At 39.0% G+C, this 21,701-nt stretch overlaps 1 protein-coding gene across 1 annotated transcript; it reads left to right on the forward strand.

The window, feature by feature from the left end:
• The first annotated feature begins 5,490 nt into the window (after nucleotides 1–5,490).
• On the forward strand, nucleotides 5,491–21,135 carry lhcgr (luteinizing hormone/choriogonadotropin receptor). Its single transcript, XM_034682788.1, has 12 exons — nucleotides 5,491–5,566; nucleotides 5,674–5,865; nucleotides 6,128–6,199; nucleotides 9,500–9,574; nucleotides 9,832–9,906; nucleotides 11,717–11,791; nucleotides 12,071–12,148; nucleotides 12,339–12,407; nucleotides 12,831–12,905; nucleotides 17,065–17,253; nucleotides 17,407–17,460; nucleotides 18,120–21,135. The coding sequence occupies exons 2-12, from the start codon at nucleotides 5,696–5,698 to the stop codon at nucleotides 19,264–19,266; spliced, it is 2,079 nt and encodes a 692-aa protein (XP_034538679.1). The 5' UTR covers nucleotides 5,491–5,566; nucleotides 5,674–5,695; the 3' UTR covers nucleotides 19,267–21,135.
• The last annotated feature ends 566 nt before the right edge of the window (nucleotides 21,136–21,701 follow it).

The raw sequence follows: 21,701 nt of genomic DNA on the forward strand, positions 1-21,701 counted from the left end.
GAGAAATACAAAATGAACAGAAGCACAAAAAACACAAACAGAAGCAAAACAAAGGCCAAGACAGATCCATTCATCCATCAATCCATCCATCCATCCATCCATCCTGCTTATCCCAATCAGGGTCATGAGAGGCTGGAGCTAATCCCTGTGGAGGCGGAGTACACCCACAGGTCATCAGTCTATCAAAAATAAAACCAAAATGTAGACAAATCAAATAAAAAGACACAAAACAATCTTAAATTTAAAAAGAAAGAATGAAAGAAAGAAATATCTGTCTCATCAATAAAATCTCCCTCTTTCTCCATCTCTCTCTGTCCCTCTTTCAAACCCCAACATGGGCTCAGCGAGTCTATCTAACACGAGTCTGGTCCTGCTGGAGGTTTCTGCCTGTTAAAGGAAGTTTGTCCTTGCCGCTGTGACTTGCTAAATGCTGCAAGTAGCTCTGCTCATGGTGGATTAAGATGAAATCAGACTGAGTCCTGTCTGTAAGAGGGGACTGGAACTTATCCTGTCTTGATGTTGGGTCTTTGTTAACCCTCCTGTTATGTTGCGGGTCAAATTGACCCTTTTAAAAGTCTATTTTAGGCAATATATGCCTTCCAAACCAGCTAAATGCAGCATAAAAATCTGGGCAGAATGTGACAGAAGAGGTCTCGTGTTAATTTATCAAAATCACTTCATAAAAATAAAAAAATTCAAAATGTAAAATTTAATAAACAAAAATCAATGTCATGTAAAGCTATTGTATCTAAATTTAGGGCTTTCCAATGTACATTAAAAAAATTAACATGAATTTTAATGAAAAACAAGTGAGTTATCCTCATTGAACCATGATCTGTGAGAATTAAAGAACACCAATGGACTAAATCTTGATTTAAATTGTTAGTAATGGAGTTAAAAATGAGATTTTAAAAATTGTGTATTGGGATTTTTTTGGGGTTCTGACACTTTTGGATAGTTGAATATGCCCTGGACAAATTGTCCGAGGAACATTATTGCTGTTTCAGAGAAATGAACATAACAGTAGGGTTAATATATAACATGAAGCATGGTCTAAACTTGCTCTGTTTGTTAATATTTGGAATTAAAAATTGCAGTAAGTTGTAGAATTTGTTTATTTATGTTAAAAAACAAAAAAGAATCAACTGTTAATAATATATTTCCCCTTTCTAGGAAAATAGTATATCCTTTAATGTGACTCCTAACTCAATATTACAACACTACAAATGTGCACCTCTTCTCTTAAACAGTGCCTCATCCTTGTCCTCCCCGACCCCATGACCGGAGTAAACTGTGATTTAACAGCGTATTAGCCAAAGAGGAGTTTCAGTGTTAGCCGTAAATTCAATGGTGCAAGAAAGAGGCTGCCTGCTAAAGCACAGCTAATGCCTGAGCAGCATTAACAGAACAATCGACCTGAGTGCAGCCATTAAAAGTAGGTGTAACCATTTATTTTTCACAACTTGTCAAGCAATTATGAAATTTTAATGTGATGTGTCTCTAATTCTGAAATTGTGTCTGTCTGCTTTTTCCTGAAAGTGACTCCCTGCTGTGCGTGACCTTTTAGGTGTGATTTGATGCACAGCATGGCGGTTAGCATGAAGACGTGGGCTGATTCAGAGAGGCTCTCTTGCATAAATTAGCCTCCCTCTCAGACTGTCAGCGGGCTATGTCTGTTTCTTTTCTGCAGGGTTAAACATACAGTAGTAGAACTTGACACTGTGCGAGGCAGAGAGGCTGGCAGTGGATGTGTGAGTCTTGGTAAACAATGCAGGGCAGTAACCTCTCCAGGGGGGCTGAGTGTACATACTGTGTGCTCCTGTGTGTGTGTGTGTCTGTGTGTGTGTGTGTGGTTGTTACACAGCAGCAGTTGCAAAGAAGGTGCTGCTGCTCTGCTGACATGGGTCACAGTGGCAGGGTGGAGGATGTGGATGAGAGAGCTGTAAACGGGGTCAGACAGCCAGGAAGATGCAGCTGAGGCCAGCAGCGACACAAGGCTTTCAGACGGGTGAAAATGTGACATCAGCTGGTTGCTGTCTTGTCTCTTGTGATGTAAGTATTGTAGCAGTATTGCAAATTTGTTATTAAGTGTATATTATAGAGATATTCCATTTAAAACAAAGCTTACTTGTTAGTATCACACTTCTAAAGTCTGCTCTTTCTGTGGCTTGATTTGAAAAGTGATGTAGTAATAAAAGTGCTTTATATCCTCTTTAAATCAAACTGCACTGTCACCCATTCCTCTGAGATATCCTCCTGCACATTTTTTTTTTAATGTGTTATGTTGCTGTTTCTCACCACTTTCCCCTCACTGTTCTTCTCCCGGGTTGACAGGTCACCTTATGAAAGAGTTTTCCAGTGGAGGAACAAACAGAAGCATCCTGCCTGAGCCTTATCTTCATCCCGGGCACTGTTAAAAGGGACAGTGTAACCTGTTACTCACTGCAGAAACACAAACAACGTCATACTGACAAAGTGTACCTTTTTGTGTGAGGTCCCACTTACTTTGTTTTCCCCTGTGTGAATTAAATTTCAGATTTGTAAGAGTGTCATTAAAAGCGTTTTACTGCAGAGTGGGTGCAGGTGAGGAGTGCATACAATTACTGCTTTAGCAGCTGCTTTAGTTTTGAATAGAAAAACAGAGAGAGAGAGAATGTGTCTGATATTTTCATCATGATTAATGATATTTCAAATGGATCATCATGAAGGCTGTGAAATGAGGTGTTCTCTTTTGTCTTTTATATTTATTGAAACAAGACAATGATATTGTATGTTCTTTAATGTACAGCCTCATTGCAAGTTGTGATGTGTTCAAGTGCATACATAAAGACATCTTTCCATGGCCTTGTAAGTATACGTGCTGCTACATCTACTTACCTCACTATCTATTCATCAGATAGAAGTGTACATACTGTGTATATATCTGTAAAATTTGCCATATTTTATTTTATCCTATTTGTATTTTATTTTATTCTATTTTTATTTTTAATTTATTTTTATTTCATTTTATTTTATTTCATTTTATGTTTATGTTTATGTTTATGTTTATTTTATTTTATTTTATCTTTATTTTATTTTTAATTTTATTTAATTTTATTTTATTCTACCTTTATCATTGCTGTTATTATATTTTTAACTATGTAAGCTTATTGTTGTATTCCCCTGTCCCGTGTTGTAAGCTGCTGTAACAAAATAATTTCCCCCAATGGGGAATCAATTAAGTATATCTCATCTTTTCTTATTTAAGTGCTAATAGGAGAATTATCTCAATATGTGGGCATGTTTTTCTTTTTGCATATCCAGCAGAGTAGAGCAGAGTTCATGTGCAACAGACGAGTAGCCATACACAATATTACATGTTAAATCCTTACTAAAGAGAAGAACAGGCAACAAAAAAAAGATGTGCATGACCACAGTGCATCAACTCAGAAACTAAAATAATACTCAGTTGGTTTTTGGCAAACATAACACAACAAAATGAACTCCTCTTTTGTTAAATCTGGGATTAGTAAAGGTTTGTTGGCAGTTATGAGGTTTGTGAGTTAAGTCTACAACAAAAGAATTCATTAAGTCTGTTTAATCTGACCACAAGCAGAGCTGAAACTATTACCTAGTGTTAGGCTTTTAATTTGGTGGGGACTTCATAATCGTCGAGGAGGCAAGCAGAGAGCAGCTGAGGTGAGCGAAGAAGTGAACTCGACTTTCTCCCACTGTGAAAATATAATGAGGGGAGAGCGGGGATGGTTACAACACATTTTGAATTTCTCACAGGGACTATTTAGATTGGACCAACCACATTTATAACTGTCTACCCCTCACATTAACGATCTATAAGTTGCAAAATGTTGTAAATAATTCCAACGCTTTGGATTAAACATTTTGAAAAAATGGTTTCGAAACAGACAAAATATATTTACCATTATCATTATTATTATTATTATTATTATTATTATTATTATCATTATTATTATTATTATTATTATTATTATTATTATTATTATTATTATTATTATTATTATTATTATTGTTATTGTTGTTATTAATATTAATGTTATTATTATTATTATTATTATTAGTATTATTATTGTTGTTGTTATTATTATCATTATTACTATTATTATTATTATTATTATTATTTTAATTAAAACATTTTTATTATTATTATTATTAACATTAATATTAATAACAACAACAATAATAATAATAATAACAATAATAATAATAATAATAATAATAATAATAATAATAATAATAATAATAATAATACTTATTATGACCAACGGAAGCAAACAAGACCATCAAGATAAAGACTCATCTATATATCATTAATATTAATGTCTGACACTGCTGGCTTGCCGGGTGTAAGTGCCATTTGCTGCTACTGAAAAATCTTTTTATTTTATTTTCTATAGCAAAGATTTTGGATGACTCATATATTTGAGTGTTGAAATGATGCATGGTGAGATTGCTTTGTTAAAATCACTACTACAGGAGAAACAGCAAAGAAATGAAATTATGGTTTTATCTGCAGGGTTGCCAAAATCATTGTCAATCAATCATCATGTTCAAAAACCATAACTCCTTTACCTTACACTTCATGATTTGTCTTTGCAATTATTTTGTAGCATTATTGATTTTATTAAGAATAATAAAGATGAATGAGTTTTCCATTCCATCTGCAATAACAGAACTCCATGTGCTAGCTTAACACGCATACTTTGAAATATGCTGTCACTTTGATGCCACTTAGACATTTCAAGCTTCAAACATCATTTGAATTAAATAGCATAATTAAAGCTGCTGTGAGGAACTTTTGGTTTGTATCGATTCTAGCGCCCCCTTGTGGACAAAGTGATACCTCTTATCTCTTGTCCTGCACATGCAAAATTAGGGTCTTCAGATAACAACCTCTCCCTGCTGTCTTTTAACATTTAGATTTATCACGCAATGTGATTATTTGCCATGACAGACAAAAAAAAAGGATGTTTCTAAAGCAAGACGTCAGTCATCTGTTCTGACACCTACCCCCTCAGAGTGGTTTCAGGCATTAAAAATGACAACAGGGAAGGTATCAGTGTTGTTGTGGATGGGGTTTTTTGTTTTTGAGGGTCATAAAGAGGCATCAGTATCAGTTTCAGTCTGTTTCCCAACCATTTAAAAACTCCTCATAGTGCCTTTAAATTAAATTCTGTGTTTGTCTTTCCTACATCACACCACAGACTGGTTGCTTTGAGTAAGAAACCAGACACCCTGTGGTTTACCATGTTTGCCCTTTCAAAAAGTAGCTTAATTCCCTTAATTGAAAACTTATTTATACTGTACTACAAAAAAAACATGACTTCAGCACACTAATTGTAACACAAGTATGTCACAGAGTTGTCATGGTCTCCACCCACTACACGTCACATGTGTGCAGCTCAATTGTCAGACTGAATGCCGCCTATATTTCACTCATGGACAGTCTTATGGTTTCACTAAGCTGGGACTTCTTGACAGGAGACAAACTCACATTTACGACAGCACCTGAAGGCAGCAGCAGCAGCCCCTGAAGCTCACGAGGGCGCAGGTGGAATAAAGCGCGTGACATTATCCCTTATTCGACTTCCCAGACTATTTCTAGTATTATTTTGTAACTTTACAGAGCTTTATTAGAGTTGTTGTCTTATTCCTGAGGGTGGCCCGGTCGGTGTCGCACATGGCTCTCCGGGCGGTCTGGCTCCTGGTCGCGCTGTCCTGTGTGTTGAGCGCGCGCTCCTGCTGGGCTTACACTTGTCATACCATCTGCCGCTGCAGACCCGACACCTTTCAGTGCAGCAGAGACACTCAGCTGGCCTCCCTGACAGGAGCAACATCCGTGCCTCGATTGTAAGTAACACAAGTTTGTAGCTACATTGTTGTAGAGTAAACTCTGTGACACTCTGGCAGAAGGTCCACATGAGCCCTGCAGTGCTCCTATGGCACAGGTCACTGTGGGCTTCTTTTCTTGTGTGCGCTTCTCTTAACATTTTACTCACCCACAGGATTGAAATATTCCAATTTCCATGAATGTAATGTTAAGGGTACCCTGCAGTAATACTTCAGTGCTTATGTCAGGAACTTAGAGTAACTTTCCTTCTGAATCTGACAGGTGGCTCTCTCAGCTGCCCTTCAAAGAAGTTCCCACTCATGCCTTCAAGGAGCTCATCAACATTACAATCATGTAAGTCAATCGAATATTCTCTTATGTCATTGTTTAATACAAAATGTAACATTTCAGGTGATTAAGTGTGGCATTAAAGCTGGGTTAACTTAAAAAAGGAAGCACTGCTAATGCAAAAAGATACTCCAGCCTTTACTAAATACAAGGAAGCTCACAATTAAAACTTGACAATATAAATGACTATGAAAAACATGCACTTTACTAAAGCAATTAAATGTGTGTGCTTTGCTTTCAGTAAAAAATTTGGCACAAAACTTACCTTGAAGTCTCTCTGACTCACTATAAATCTAAACCCACACCAAAAGATCTTTAGCATATTATGTTTTATTAGTAAAACTGCAAATAAATTCACTGTAACCACAGGAAAAGTGAAGTATAGGGCAAAAATAAAATCTTTTCTCAACAGGCCTTTGGAAAATAATGTCTTAAACCAGTCAAAACCAGCGCATATCTTGTTACACCACCCCATGTCAATGCAAGCAGGGATTTAGCAGCATGTCCATTCTGAAGACAGACTAATAAAAAGTCACTAATGATATTATTCAAAATATTTCCTAAGGAAGCACCAGTCAGTCTCAATACAGGACGTGCTCACATCTGACTTGTGAAGTCTGGAAATGGGTATAATTTTGTGTTTTTAAGTATTCAATAAAAGTTTAGATACTTGTTAATATGGTGCATGAATTGTATCCTTTTTAAAATCCCAGCATGAGGACTTTATGCCACTATATCCAGTGTGCTCTGCTAAATCATCAGACATTCTAACTGTGATAATAAAAACTACAACAGGTGTAGAAAAAAGGGATGTTCAGGAGTGACTCAGAAAAACTTAACTGTGAAATCAGCTAAACACAGGATCAAAGAGTCTGTGAGTAAGTGATGTCAAATTGGTTTGCTGAATGAGGCTAACATTAGCAGAGCCAGCACCACCACCCTTAGGTCCTCATTGCAGGTTAACGTCCACGTGCCTGTGCTGGTTACACATAACTCCAATCTAGTGGAATAACGCCAGTTTAACCAGACACAGCCTATAAACAACTTAATATCCACTTCGTAGATGAACACTGACAAACCGGGCCAGGCTGTAAGACGCTATCCATCGTTATGGCAGCTATTAATCCGAGTCACAGCCCCCACTAGTGGTGGGTGGCTGCACTACAGCTTAGACACAACATATGACTTGCATTTCAGGGCTACACTAATAAAAATTTTGATATTTACTTCAACTGAATAGTAATTGTAGGGCTATAGCGAGATGGGGGACAATTAATCAAGTTGACTAAATGTGCGTTACTGGAAATTATTCTAAAAAGTGTATCTTCTGTCCACTCATACTGATATATGAAACACTATTCTTTTTTTAAAAAAGGGTAATGGACTCTGACTTGTAAATAAAAACCTTTACATCAGCTGTTAACCTCACCCTTCTTTTATTCCAAGATACAAGAGAAACAGCAAAATAAGTGAAAGTTGTTTTTTGACTCTTCAATATTTCTAATGTAATTAAATTTTACTGTATGTCAACGTCTCGCTCTTCACTTTACTTTTTATGCTGCAAGCAAGGAAAACACCAACTCAGTGGATGATTTTAGGTTTGCTCTGTTCCTTAAAGTCTCATGTTTTACAATTACACAAGGAGCATTTTTTTCGTATGGCTGTGCACTTGATTCTGATGTTAATAGCATGGTAAATTAATGGATAAAATAATGAGTAAAGTGGAAATAATATTCCCTACTAACCCATATTCAGAGGAGGAAAGCTGGGAAAGGTATCCCACTGCTGTGAAACAATGAAATACCACATTAGAAACATCACCACCCAAATGTAACCAGCTGTTCCTCGTGTCAGATGGCTATCAGGGTTACAAATTTCATCAAAATCTGATTAGAACTGCGAGATACATCTTACTAAAAAACAGACGAGTGAAAATAAAACCTCTTTTCATCTTAATCAGTGGTTAATTAGGTCTCATCTTTATCGTGTTTACAGCCTCTTAACACTGTGTCCTAAAGCACTGACATTATCCCGAATGGGCTTCACTGTTTAATGAATACATCACTGCAGATAACGATTTTTACCTCGTGGTGAAATCTTTTCCAAATTGGCTTTTTGTTGTTTGACTTTGCTCCCTCCGCTCCTCAGGGACGAGTCTTATCAAGTCAGATACTTGCAGATAAAACACGTTGCAAGTTTAAAAGAGGTTACAGTCCTGAAGCGGCGATGCTCTGGAGCAAGTAGGCCAATAAAACCTGTGTCAAGGTAGAGTGACATGAAGAGCTCGCTGATGACGCAAACTGGAAATCGGTCCTAGATGAAGATGTGAAAAAGCGTTTTGCAGGCTGTAATTATGACACCATACATTATGCAATCAAAGGAGGAGTACAAGAGACAGAAAGACAATAATGAAAGCTGCACAGATGGTGTCATTTAATTGTTCTTTGTTTGATGAAAAGAGACGTTTGTTCAAGAGAAGTCGTCTGATTAAAGAAGGGTGGCACGGTACATAAAGTGGAAGGAGGAGGGTGGCTTTAAGAAGAGTAAGTTGCCTCGATTTGAAAACAAAATGTTCAAGGACGTCTAAAGAAGTCTCGTTGACTTCGTCTTTGAAGGTCTTTGTTTTGTCCTCCTTTAAAACACATCTTCACTCAGTCTTCCTGGCCCAGATGCATCCTTGATGTATGTTTGGTGCTTTTCCAAACATGAGGTGAAGCATGTGAGTGTGAAGCGTCCTAGAAGTGTGAATTTTTGGTGGTGGTATTTTCATATTCCCCTTGGTTTGTGTCCTGATATCAATCAACTCTGTCCTATTTCTAATAGAAGTTCATTAAAAAGAAAGCAAGCAAAGAAATATTTCACTTGGAAACCACTGGAAAGTCAAACTCACCACAGCCTTCTTATTTTAGGAAGTAATCTACAGTCCTGGATGTGATGTGATACAATCTATCGTCCTTGTAGGGACATTTTTCTTGGACTCCAGTGCTGCACATATTAAGCTGCTGTCACATACAATAGAAACAGTTAAACACATTGCAATAACAACCACAAACAAGAAGGGCAGATCCCAATCAAAATGCTATCTTCCACGACCACATGGTCGAAACAGCACACTGAGCTGGTCAGGACTCGATGAGACCTTTAACTTTTATATCATACACATTTCAAATCAAGATCTCTAGCGGCTCTAATATTGTTTCAGTAATCCAACATTTGCTAGCTTGAACCAAGACATTTCAAGATGTAATTTGTTTACAGACTCTGTTAATCTGTTGACTGATGTGAAGCCATTTCTCTGTTCTACAGTGAGATTTCCCAAAGCGACTGCATCAGGCAGATAAAGAGACATGCCTTCCTTTCCCTCCACAGTCTGACTCAAATGTAAGTGACACGCTACCTTCCACCGCACGTCAAACTATGCCTGCACGATGAAAGCAATTATTCAATTGAACAGCTGGTATGTGTTTTGCATTTCATTGAAGTTTCACAGGATTAGTCTCTCAATTACAAAGCGGCGTGTTTAATCCTTGACTTTCAGAGCGGCTGATGTACCAATGGGCTGTTCTGTGTTTGTTTGTTGACAGCCACTGACAACGATATTGTAATTACCAAAACGTTTTCTCATTTTATCTCTGCAGCTTGGTGCAGAATATCAACAGTCTGAGGGTTATTGAAAAGGGGGCGTTCACTGACCTCCCAAAGCTGGAGTATTTGTAAGTCACTCTTTTTGCTTTGTAATTAATCACTGATTTAAATCCCACTGACCAGATCAGGTACTCTTTCAGTAATAATGAACTTAACTTATGTCAGTGGTTAAAAATTGGGGTTTGTTCAAGTAAGTACACGTCCATATTTCCCTCATGTGGAAATGTAATATCTGTAGTAATATTTATATTGATACCTTTGGTTATAAGAGCTCAATATAGTCCTGAGGCCACTGAGATGTTTGATCCATGAGGGACCTAACTGGAGAGTTTAGCTGTGCTTTGCAGTCAAAGTTAACAAATGATTGGTAGCCAAACCAGTTTACAGTGAACTGTTTCCTTATTCATTAATGAGTGAACCAATAACAAACCAATACAAGATGAATAAACTATGGAGGACAGACAACAAACAGACTTGGCAGTATAGCCGTCGAAACCTGTGTATCCTTTAAGAATCACACACTTGACCTACGCTCTTATCTAAACCCTGCAGTCGAGCACACAGACACCCACAGTATGTTGTGTTGGGTTGGTAGGTACAATTGGGTGTCATCTGCATAGAAAGTGAAGTAACATAATGTGGTTTTGACTAGTTTTCACCTTGCTGAAGCAAATCCACTGAAAGAGAAGGGGACCAAGGAATGAGCCTTGAGGAACGCCACATTTTATGTACATCAATCTTTATTTATATAACACCAAATCACAACAAACGTCATCTCAAGATGCTTTTACAAACATAACAGGTCTAGACGGTACTCTATGTTAAATTATTAACAAAGACCCAACATCAAGACAGGATAAGATCCAGTCTGATCTCATCTTAATCCACCATGAGCAGAGCACTTTGCAGCACTTAGCAAGTTAATGTGGCAAGGAAAAACTTCCTTTAACAGGCAGAAACCTCCAGCAGGACCAGACTCATGTTGGGGTTGGAAAGAGGAATAGAGGATTTGAAAAGAGAGGGATGATAGTGGTGAGACGGATAGTAGCAGTTGTAGCCGCTGGCTGAGGAGTGCAGTTCAATTTGCTAACAGTTATAGTGTGGAGTTTTTCCATGCTATGCCGGCTACCTGTCCCCTGAAATATTCACCAAATTCATATTCATCAGTAAAAATGGAAAGTGGAAAATACCCTACAAAGTTAAGAACTATATTTATGAAAATGTAAGATAGTGGTAGATAAAATGATGGATAGACGGGGTGATAAACGTGAAACTCCGGATGTTAAGAGGTTCAAGGGACATTCTAGCCAGTGGTGTCCTCGGGGTTATCTTGGGTTAGCCTTCGAGTGTTTGACACAGAATTCCTTGACCACATTTAAACAGGCGAGGGAGTTTAGAGAAAGATACATGAGTTGCAGAATCCGGATATGAGAATCTTGTTTTCAAGCTTTGCCTGTATTAGACCTGACACATCTCTTCCCATGCTTTTTTATAATCATTGTAATTTTTACAATACTAATGCATTGGAAGCATAGCTGTTATAAGCAAATAATTTTACTCTGACAACTTCCTGCTGACTTGCTCCAAACCATCGCCAATATTCAACTGATCTTGGATGAGAATTTGAAGCTGCAGAGATATACCCTGATTATGTCTATATCAAAAGCAAACTATGCTAATCTTAGGTGTTTTACTGCTAGTCAGAAGTAAAGAAATTGAAAAGTTAGATTAAGTCAGTGACATATGACAATATCACATTGAATTTGTAATGTTTTTTGCAGCTCATAGATCTAAAATTCCTGTTCAGGCTGAGACTCTGACATTTCGTTTGACAATTTGTGCTCATCTGCTTGTGATCTCTGTTGTGTGTCTTTACAGGAGCATCTCCAACACAGGGCTGACACACTTCCCCGACTTCACATCTATTTCTTCCCTGGCACCGAACATCATCCTGTAAGTGACTGCATTTTAAAAATAGTTGATTTTTTTAACTGGATTGGTGTCTTTCTGCATGTTGCACAACTGCATATTTGTTGTGGTGCAGCCCAAGTTGTTTATTTTGAGCCTGGTTTCACTTTTATCTATCAATGTCACGATGCCGCCAACCCCGCCGTAAATCCTCCAACTAGGTCACAGTTCATCAAAGAGATCTTTTTTGTGAATATGCATAATTTTGTCTAACTGATAAATTAGCCAAACAGCCGGAGTTAATGTTATCTCTTCTGTGTGCAGAGAAATGGCAGAAAACACGAGGATAGAAGTCATTCCTGCCAATTCTTTCCAGGGCATCACAAAGGAATATGTTGACATGTGAGTACAGGAGCCAAATGCTTTTTGTTAGCTCATTATCGAACCCTGGAGCAACAAATTGTCACCATTTGTTAAGAATGTGTTCGTCTGTGTCTCAATATGCTCATGTAATTGGATGTTCAGTCCTCTGACCTTGGTGATAAGTGCTTTTCAGTGCAAACTCAAATTTATAACATTGTGTCCTTGACAGAAACATGGTCAGAAACGGCTTCAAAGAAATCAAATCCCACGCTTTCAATGGAACCAAGCTCAACACACTGTAAGCATTATGAGTTTCAAGATTTGTCCCTAATGTTAAGCTAACTTAAATATAACAGGCTGACTTGGTAAACATACAGCTAAGGTTTAAGGTCTCTCTTTGCTAATCATAAAAACTCAGTGTACCAGTAAACAAGAGTTATGTAAGACTAAACAAGATTGGATGCCCTGTTGTTTTCTAGCTTTGCCCCGTACTGCTGAGAGTTGATGGGGATGAGATATGTGCAGACACCATGCAGTCTAAAAATACTGCTCGTCTTTTCTTTAGTGTCAAGTTGAGAGAATGAAAAGTAGATGAAAAATGGTTTGGGGCATTGTTGATCACTAGAGCGTCAGCTTACATTTTCTTTCATATTGCATGTTAAATGCAGAAATACGGTTTGAACCAAAAGGTCACTAATGTAATGTTTTATGTCTTTTGCAGAATTTTGAGGGACAACAGATATCTCAGTGACATCGAGGAAGATGCTTTTGAAGGAGCAACCGGTCCAAGTTTTCTGTAAGTCAAAATAATTCAAGCTTAATAAAACATGTTTAATTCAAGAAGCTGTGTCAGTTATTCTGGGGTCATCTTAAAAACTGGTGAAGGATTTTCTGATACTTTTTATTTATTTATTATTTTATTTATTTATTACTTTATTTGACAGGGGCCATGCAAAACAAAAACTGTCAAGCCAGAGTTAGCTATAAGCAAATTTTCATCTGTGGTCCCTGGGCAGGAAGATGTAAACAAATGTACAATACAAATGATAAAAAACATACTGGCATTTAAAACAATACATAGGCTACTCAACACTGTCCATCACTAAAATAACAACACATTTAAAATTACATTTCATTGTCTCTAGTTTGATGCATTCAGATGATCACATGATTGTTTTTCAGCTTTTATTAGCTGCTTTCATATGACTAAAATTGACATAAAAGAGGAAACTGGTGACCCGTCTTCTCAGGTTGAAGGAGCGTTAATTTGTTGTTTAGCTCAATGTTTAAGATTAAAAAAGGTCAAAACATTACTGTTTAGGTACAGAGTAACTGTTTCCTAGAGAGTTATTTTTTTGTCAGAAGCACACAGCTGTATTCAAGGAAAAGCGTTCAAAAATGTGTGACAGACAATGTTATGACCTGCAAGCATTTAGCAACTAGAAGTCAGTTTTTTCAGAACTATGTTAAAAGCAATATGGATACAAAACCTAGTTGAAAAAAGCTGACAACGTTGATAAAATCACAAACAGGACTACAAAGAAATGTTAACCTTGCACAGTATCTGCTGACTAAGCTAAAGAACAAACATAAGCAATAATGATGCTGGTGAAAAGGTGGTTTTGCATAGTATGAGGATTTTCCTGGCTTGTTGTTTTATGATGTCCAAAAGTGGACTAAAATGCAAAAATCAGATGTGAAATTTTCATGAAGCCTTTTTAAAATATTGGCGGTGATGTCTCTGGATCTGGTTTATTCAAGGATTCCTTTTCACATGGTACAGTTTTAACTTGTCATTTGTGGATGCAGCGACAAACTGTGTTCACAGACAATTGTTTCTGGAACTGGATTTGAGCCCATGCAGTGATTTTCACTTCAGAGTCATGTTTGTCTTTTATGCAGTGCCGCCTACAAGCCTGAAAATCATGGCCATCCAATTCTGGTTTTCAGCCATGTCCCTTTTGTACAGAGATTTCTCCAGATTGTCTGAATCTTTGAATGATATTATTTACTGTAGATGATGAAATACACAAATTCTTCACAAATGTATGCTGAGGGCGTTTATTTTTTAACTGATGCACTATTTGCCAGCATTGTTCAGAGAGTGGTGAACCTCTCCTAGTTTTTATCTCAAAGAAACTCACCCTCTCTTAGTTGCTTTTTTCTAAATACACAATGATGTTACTAACCTGTTGAAACCTTGCCAGTGAAGCACAATAAAAGAGAGATGTTACACCGTATGTTTCTATTTCACAACTTTCCCCGTTTTCCCTTTGCCAGTCTCGCCTTTCTTGAAACATGTTGCTGGCATCAAATCCAAAATGAGCATATTTATTTAAGCATTTGGTATGCTGTCTTTGTTCTATTTCCAATTAAATATAGAGTTTCCTCACATGCTGTTTTTATTTACATCACACACAGCATCCCAGCTGTTTTGGAAACAAGGTTGTACTCAAGTACCTGCATGTTAAATATTGTTCATGAGCAAATGTACTCGGCTTCCTTTCACCATTGATGAAAACAAATCAGTCTCTGAAAAGTTGGAGCCCCACTGATAACACAGTGGAATCCATAAACAGGAACTATATGATTGTGTCAAAGTCAAATATGATAAGAGACAATCATACATCCTTTATCTTCTTCTGTTTGTATCAACAGCATTAAGGCGGCCATATTGGATCTGGGTCAGTGAAGCCAGATTAATATTCATAACAATGTTTATCATTGTATTGTATAAACATGAGGGTGGTGACAGCTTGTCTGTGTAAACAACCAACAAGGCAGACTGGACTCCAGAATACTGATTAGTGAACAAACAGCCCAGACTGCAGAGAATACGGCTTACAAGGTCTCTGATTGCAAGAAACCCTGAGCTGTAGATATGAAATTTCCTCTTATCTTGGTTTTGAATTAGTGTGTGTGGCATTCACAGACACACAGGAAATGCCAAAGGTCTTCCTTTAGCCTGAGCGGGGTCCAGTGTGGCACTTCTGGCTATTTTTAGATTTGATTGACATCAGGTTAAGGATAATCCAATCATAAGAAGGAGCACAGTGGGTTCGTACATTTTTGCTTTGGATAAAGTGTATGCAGTCTTTGTTGAATGTCACCAAAACTGCTTGACTTACTGAACTTCTTGTTGAATATGTAAATAATGCAGAATAAGACTTGGCTGCAGCAGCCTTTGGGAGTTTCAGCAGTTTTAGCTGAAACCACATCCCCTACCACCATCAACAAAACTACAAATAATGGCTCTTCTTGTGGGAAAAGCTGACTCTGTATGTCTCAGACCAAATTTAGATGAGAAACCTGGAGAAGTATACAACACAGAGGTGTACAACAGAGAAAGGTGAACACGCTTTAGCTGTCTTAGTGTAAACCAGCTTGAACAAACCATGGACTGTATAAAGCATGGACAAAACCTTAGTAACACCACCCACTGGTTTCTGGAGAGAGCTCTTAAGCCAAACTATGGAGGCTGACATGTTGGAAATGTTGACTTCACCTAACTTTTGATCAAGCTAGACAAAGGACAAAAGATGGGGTTCAGGTGGGTTTTTAGAGTCCTGGTAAACACCCACCTGTCCATCAAGATAGCCATGTCCCTTATTATACAGATTAAACTCATATTTACCCTCAATATTATCTTAATGGATGCAATAATGAATAAATGAGCTACATACCCAAAACTTGTTTTCAAAGCAGGCTGAAAAACATGTTAAATTCTTCTGTTCAAATTGTTTTATTAATATAGGACCCATCAGAAAATCCTTGGCTTTTAGAGCCAGCCTCAGCTGGACACTCAATACTTCATTTTTCAACATCAGAGGTTCCCACTTGGGCAAAACCCAAAGCCCCAGTCAGACAAAACTGGTATTGCTGTTTAACATGGCTGTCTTCATCTGGCTTTGGGTTCCCATTCATTGAGCATCTGACACATTACTTGATGCTTTCTCCAACAAAAAGGAGCAACACAAGCTGTCAACTTCAGAAAGAAGACAATATAGAGTCACCTCTAAATAAACAAAAATTCTCCTGCAAATGAGGGAAAATTGAAATTCTTTAGAAATAATCCAATCATAATTAAATATGTTTATTTTACAAGTCAATGCACTCATGTGGCTTTAGTTTTTTTTTCTAAAGTAGTCACTGCACTTAAAAACATACAAAAGGGTGCAAATTTAGCCTAATGGTTAAGTTGTTCGCCAATATAACGGACGGCCCAGGTTCAGATTCCAGTGGCCCCTTTCCTGCATGTCATTCCCCCCCTCTGTCTCCCAGTTTCCTGCTCTATCCACTGTCCTCTTGTCTTTAAAAAAAAAGGTGTAAAAACCCCAAAAAATACAACTTTAAAAAGATACAATAATTGGCTGAAAAACTAGCACTGTCAGGGAACTAGGACCAAACATAAGATATAATTCAGAGTGGTTTGTCACTGCTCTACCTTTATCATTATTTCACTGTGTGCATCTGTCAAATTTGAGGTGTGAATATTTCCTGAGGAAAAAAAGGAAATAAAGAAGAAAGACTCAAGGAGGGCTTAGTTTTTCTGCATCATAAATTATAAGAATGCAGGTTCCCATAATGCAATAAATACAGTTTATGCTGCCTTAACTCGACGGTTTCATTTGTGCAATTACAAAGATAAGGCTACAAATCAACAAGCTTTCATTTCAGGCTCAGTAAACACTTAGCTTGGAAACTATATTCCTCTGAGCATAACTTCAGGAAGAGAAAAAGTAAAAGGATAGTGCATCCAAGATGATTAAAATTCAAAACTCTGAGCATAACCTCCGCAGGTGTTATTTTTTTACTCTAAATCATTCATCTCACTGCTTCCTGAACCCTCAAAGTCTGTCCTCACTGCTTGTAGTGGTGCAGTTCTGTATTCAGGAGTGTATTATTCCACTAATCTTAACTGAACCTTCTTCTCTCTCTCCCTCTCTGTGATTCAGGGATGTCTCCTCCACAGCTCTGAGCTCCCTCCCTCCGAAAGGCTTGAGGCAGGTGCGGTTTCTAAAAGCCAGCTCTACCTTCGCTCTGAAGACCCTGCCTCCTCTGGACAGCCTGTCTGATCTACTGGAGGCCGAGCTCACGTACCCCAGCCACTGCTGTGCCTTCCACACATGGCGGAGGAAACAGAGGTAACCGCTCCCGGAGATAAAACTAATCCATTCACATCTGCATAAAGAACAATGCTCCATCCTCTGAATACAGATCATCAGAAGTTTGGTAATTAGCAGCTGAGCTGATTGATTTTGTGTTAGGTCTAACCTTTTCTTTTCTTTTTTAAAAAGGGGGAGCGCCTTAAAGAACTTCACCAAGTTTTGTGATTTCAGTGAAACTGAAATGTAAGTAGCTTCACATCCCTCTGAAGTTCTGTGAGATATTTGGGACTGAGGAGGGGGGCTGAAATATTTGGTTCAATGATGGAAGATAAAAGACGCAACACGACATCTATACCCTTCCCTTAATTCCCCTTATAAATGCAACTTCATGTCTCAAAACCTGCACATAATTTGACACTGGTGAGTTGATCCAACTCATCTAAACTTTTATATCTACTTTATTTTTAACTGGTCTACTTCACTTACTCTTTATAGGATAATAAGTGCAAACAAATCCTGGATGACTAATAAAAATGTGCACCAATTTCATAAATGTGACAGAATTTTGTCGTTTCTGAGCCGAAACCTCTCGCTGCCTCTTTCAGGACAAATTTAAACTTCATTGTTGTTAAAAATAAACTCTCAGGAGGAAGTGAATTCAGTCCCCAATAACAAAGATACAGCTCTTTTTGTTCTCTCGATTGATATATCCTGTTAGCTTCTTCCTATTTTGATTTTCACTTCATAATGCAGAGACATTTTTAATGATATAGATAGATATGATGATATCTCACTGTGTAAAATGTGAATAGTTTTAATCCAGTCACTGGTGCAGACAGTTTTCTGTGATTGTTTGCTCGAGGTTTTCTCTCCTAATCTAAAGTATTCTGTGTATTCTTCAGAGAGCCGACAACAGATGGCATGAACCTCATTGATGACATCAACTTTCAGTACCCAGATCTGGAATTTAATTGCCTCAACAACCCTTTAGTCAAGTGCACGCCAAAGCCGGATGCTTTCAACCCCTGTGAGGACCTGCTAGGCTTCCCCTTCCTGCGATGTCTCACCTGGATCATCACTGTGTTTGCAGTCAGCGGTAACCTGGCTGTTCTCATCATCCTGCTGACCAGTCACCATAAACTCACCATCTCTAGATTCCTCATGTGTAACCTGGCTTTTGCTGACCTGTGCATGGGGCTCTACCTAATGCTGATTGCCTTCATGGACCGGCACTCCCGTCATGAGTACTACAACCACGCCACGGACTGGCAGACGGGGCCTGGATGTGGCGTAGCAGGGTTTCTGACTGTGTTTGCCAGTGAGCTATCCGTTTACACACTGACTGTGATAAGCATTGAACGCTGGCACACAATCACCAACGCCATGCATGTCAACAAGAGGCTAAAGATGCACCATGTGGCGGCCATGATGGGGGCCGGTTGGGGCTTCTCCTTGCTGGTGGCTCTTCTCCCTCTGGTGGGAGTCAGCAGTTACAGCAAAGTGAGCATCTGTCTGCCCATGGACATCGACACGCTGGGCTCTCAGGTTTACATCGTAGCTGTGCTCATTCTTAACGTCGCCGCTTTCATGGTGGTCTGTTTCTGCTACATATGCATCTACGTGAGTGTCCACAACCCGGAGCACTCCACCCGAAACGGAGACACTAAGATAGCCAAGAGAATGGCTGTGCTCATTTTCACAGACTTTGTGTGCATGGCACCAATCTCCTTCTTCGCCATCTCCGCAGCCCTGTGTATGCCCCTCATAACCGTGTCTCACTCCAAGATCCTGCTCATCCTGTTCTATCCAATCAACTCCCTATGTAACCCTTTCTTGTACACCCTCTTCACCCGCGCCTTCAGGAAGGACATGTGCAAGCTGCTGAGTCGCTGCGGCTGCTGCAGCAACAACGCTGACTTCAGGTCACAGACTCTGGCTTCACACCTGAACTCCACACACAAGACGTCCACAACAAAACCACACTCGCTCAGCTTCTACGCCTATCACATTAAAATGAAGGGTTGCATTCTAAACAAGGGAAACACATGAACATCAACACTGAGAACTCTGAACAGCAGACACTAATGTTGTGTTTAATATGTAGCATTTCTTTCAAATCTAGGTCAGGGTGAAGAGAGTGTCAGTATGGCTGACATCAGACCCCATTTGATCTACATTAGCTCACAAAGAGAGAACGTAATGAGAAAGGACAGAGAGACCTTATATTGGAGGTGCTGCAGCCTCCTTTTTTACACCAGCAATGCAGCTCAAAGAATCAAACAAGTGGAGCAAGAATGGGAAAGAAAGTTCAACAGATTTTATCTTGCATTTCCACCCTGAGCCAGCCACACTCGTGTAACTGTGATCAGCTCGAGGAGAAAAGGATGGCTTCAAAAATCACAGATGTTTATGAGCACTGAATGAAGCCACTGCAGTCATCTATTTGTTTTTAAGCATTTTTGTTGTCCCTGTGGTATCTTTTTAACTTTTGATATTTAATCCTGCAGTGTTTAGACGACAGGGTGATCATACATTCCTCAGTCTTGATCTTGCCTGTCAGGGTCACATGGTAGCAAAAGAAGCCTCTCCCTGTAGCAGACGCTGCTTTATTGCCTATTTTAGAGTTATAAGGACAATATTCTCATAAATGTATCATGATGATGTATCAAAGAAGGCTTAAAATAGCGACTGAGACCAAAAAAATATTTTTGTAAAATATTTATTAAGAGAATTTTATTGTCCTGTCTGGTTAAAGTGTTTGCCTTTTCGCCTTTTGCTCTGGAAATTGCACAGCTGAAGCTTGAATCAATAACCTACCTACCTACCTACCTACCTACCTACCTATTTCTTTGAGCATCCATTGGAGTCGCCCCCTGCTGGCTGTTGCAAAGAAGGCACTACTTCAATGCTGTCACTTTAGAAAAGAAGAGACTACATCCTCTTCTCTACTGCAGACTGTGGTTTGAATATGATGAAGTAAATGGGATTATATGGTTGTCTTGTTTTAGCTGATCATAAAAGTCTGTGATTCTAACATTGATCTCTGAACATTGGATGTAGCCACTGCAGTCATCTATTTGTTTGCGACTCCCCTATTTGCATTTTTGTTGTCCCTTTCTTTCTAACTTTTGATATTTGATCTTGCAGTGTTTAGACGACAGGGTGATCACACATTCCTCAGTCTTTATCTTGCCTGTCAGGGTCATATGGTAGCAAAATGAGAAGCAAAAGAAGCCTCTCCCTGTAGCAGACGCTGCTTTTTTTTGCCTCTTTTAGTGTTATTAGGACAATACTCTAATAAATGTATCATGATGCTGTATCAAAGAAGGCTTGAACTAGCGACTGAGAGCAAGAAAATATTTTTGTAAAATATTTATTGAGAGAATTTTATTGTCCTATCTGGTTAAAGTGTTTGCCTTTTGGCCTTTTGCTCTGTAAATGGCACAGCTGAAGCTTGAATCAATAACTAACCTGCCTGCCTACCTGCCTGCCTGCCTGCCTGCCTGCCTGCCTGCCTGCCTGCCTGCCTGCCTGCCTGCCTGCCTGCCTGCCTACCTGCCTACCTACCTACCTACCTACCTACCTACCTACTTCTATTAGCATCCATTGGAGTCGCCCCCTGCTGGCCTTTACAAAGAAAGCACTAAGTCAATGCTGTCACTTTAGAAAAGAAGAGACTACATCCTCTTCTCTGCTGCAGTCTGTGGTTTTAATATGATGAAGTAAATGTGATTTTTGTGAGAGTTTTATTGTCCTCTGGTTAAAGTGTTTGCCTTTTTGCCCTTAGCTCTGTAAATGGTACAGCTGAAGCTTGAATCAAAGACCTGCCTACATACCTACCTACCTGCCAATCTACCTACCTACATACCTACCTACCTACCTACCTGCCTACCTACCTACCTACCTACCTACCTACCTACCTACCTACCTACCTACCTACCTACCAATCTACCTACCTACATACCTACCCACCCACCCACCTACCTACCCACCCACCTACCTACCCACCTTCCTACCTACCTACTTCTATTAGCATCCATTGGATTCGCCCCCTGCTGGCCTTTAGAGAATTTTATTGTCCTGTCTGGTTTGTCTTTTCACCTTTTGCTCTACATGTTAATGACACAGCTGAAGCTTGAATCAATAACCTACCTACCTACCTACCCACCTACCTACCAACCAACCTACCTACCTACCTACCTACCTACCTACCTACCTACCTACCCACCCACCTACCTACCCACCTACCTACCTGCCAATCTACCTACCTACATACCTACCTACCTACCTGCCTACCTACCTACCTACCTACCTACCTACCTACCAATCTACCTACCTACATACCTACCCACCCACCCACCCACCCACCTACCTACCCACCCACCTACCTACCCACCTTCCTACCTACCTACTTCTATTAGCATCCATTGGATTCGCCCCCTGCTGGCCTTTAGAGAATTTTATTGTCCTGTCTGGTTTGTCTT

This window comes from Notolabrus celidotus, chromosome 4 (genome assembly GCF_009762535.1).
Source record: "Notolabrus celidotus isolate fNotCel1 chromosome 4, fNotCel1.pri, whole genome shotgun sequence".
Taxonomy (NCBI): Eukaryota; Metazoa; Chordata; class Actinopteri; order Labriformes; family Labridae; genus Notolabrus; species Notolabrus celidotus.

What these genes read in the sequence shown, in the direction of transcription:
- lhcgr (XM_034682788.1), top strand. Translation starts at nt 5,696, where the DNA reads ATGGCTCTCCGGGCGGTCTGGCTCCTGGTCGCGCTGTCCTGTGTGTTG. An exon ending in GCAACATCCGTGCCTCGATT is followed by an intron (nt 5,866 to 6,127) that starts GTAAGTAACACA and finishes TGAATCTGACAG; the next exon opens with GTGGCTCTCTCAGCTGCCCT. An exon ending in ACATGGCGGAGGAAACAGAG is followed by an intron (nt 17,254 to 17,406) that starts GTAACCGCTCCC and finishes TTTTTTAAAAAG; the next exon opens with GGGGAGCGCCTTAAAGAACT.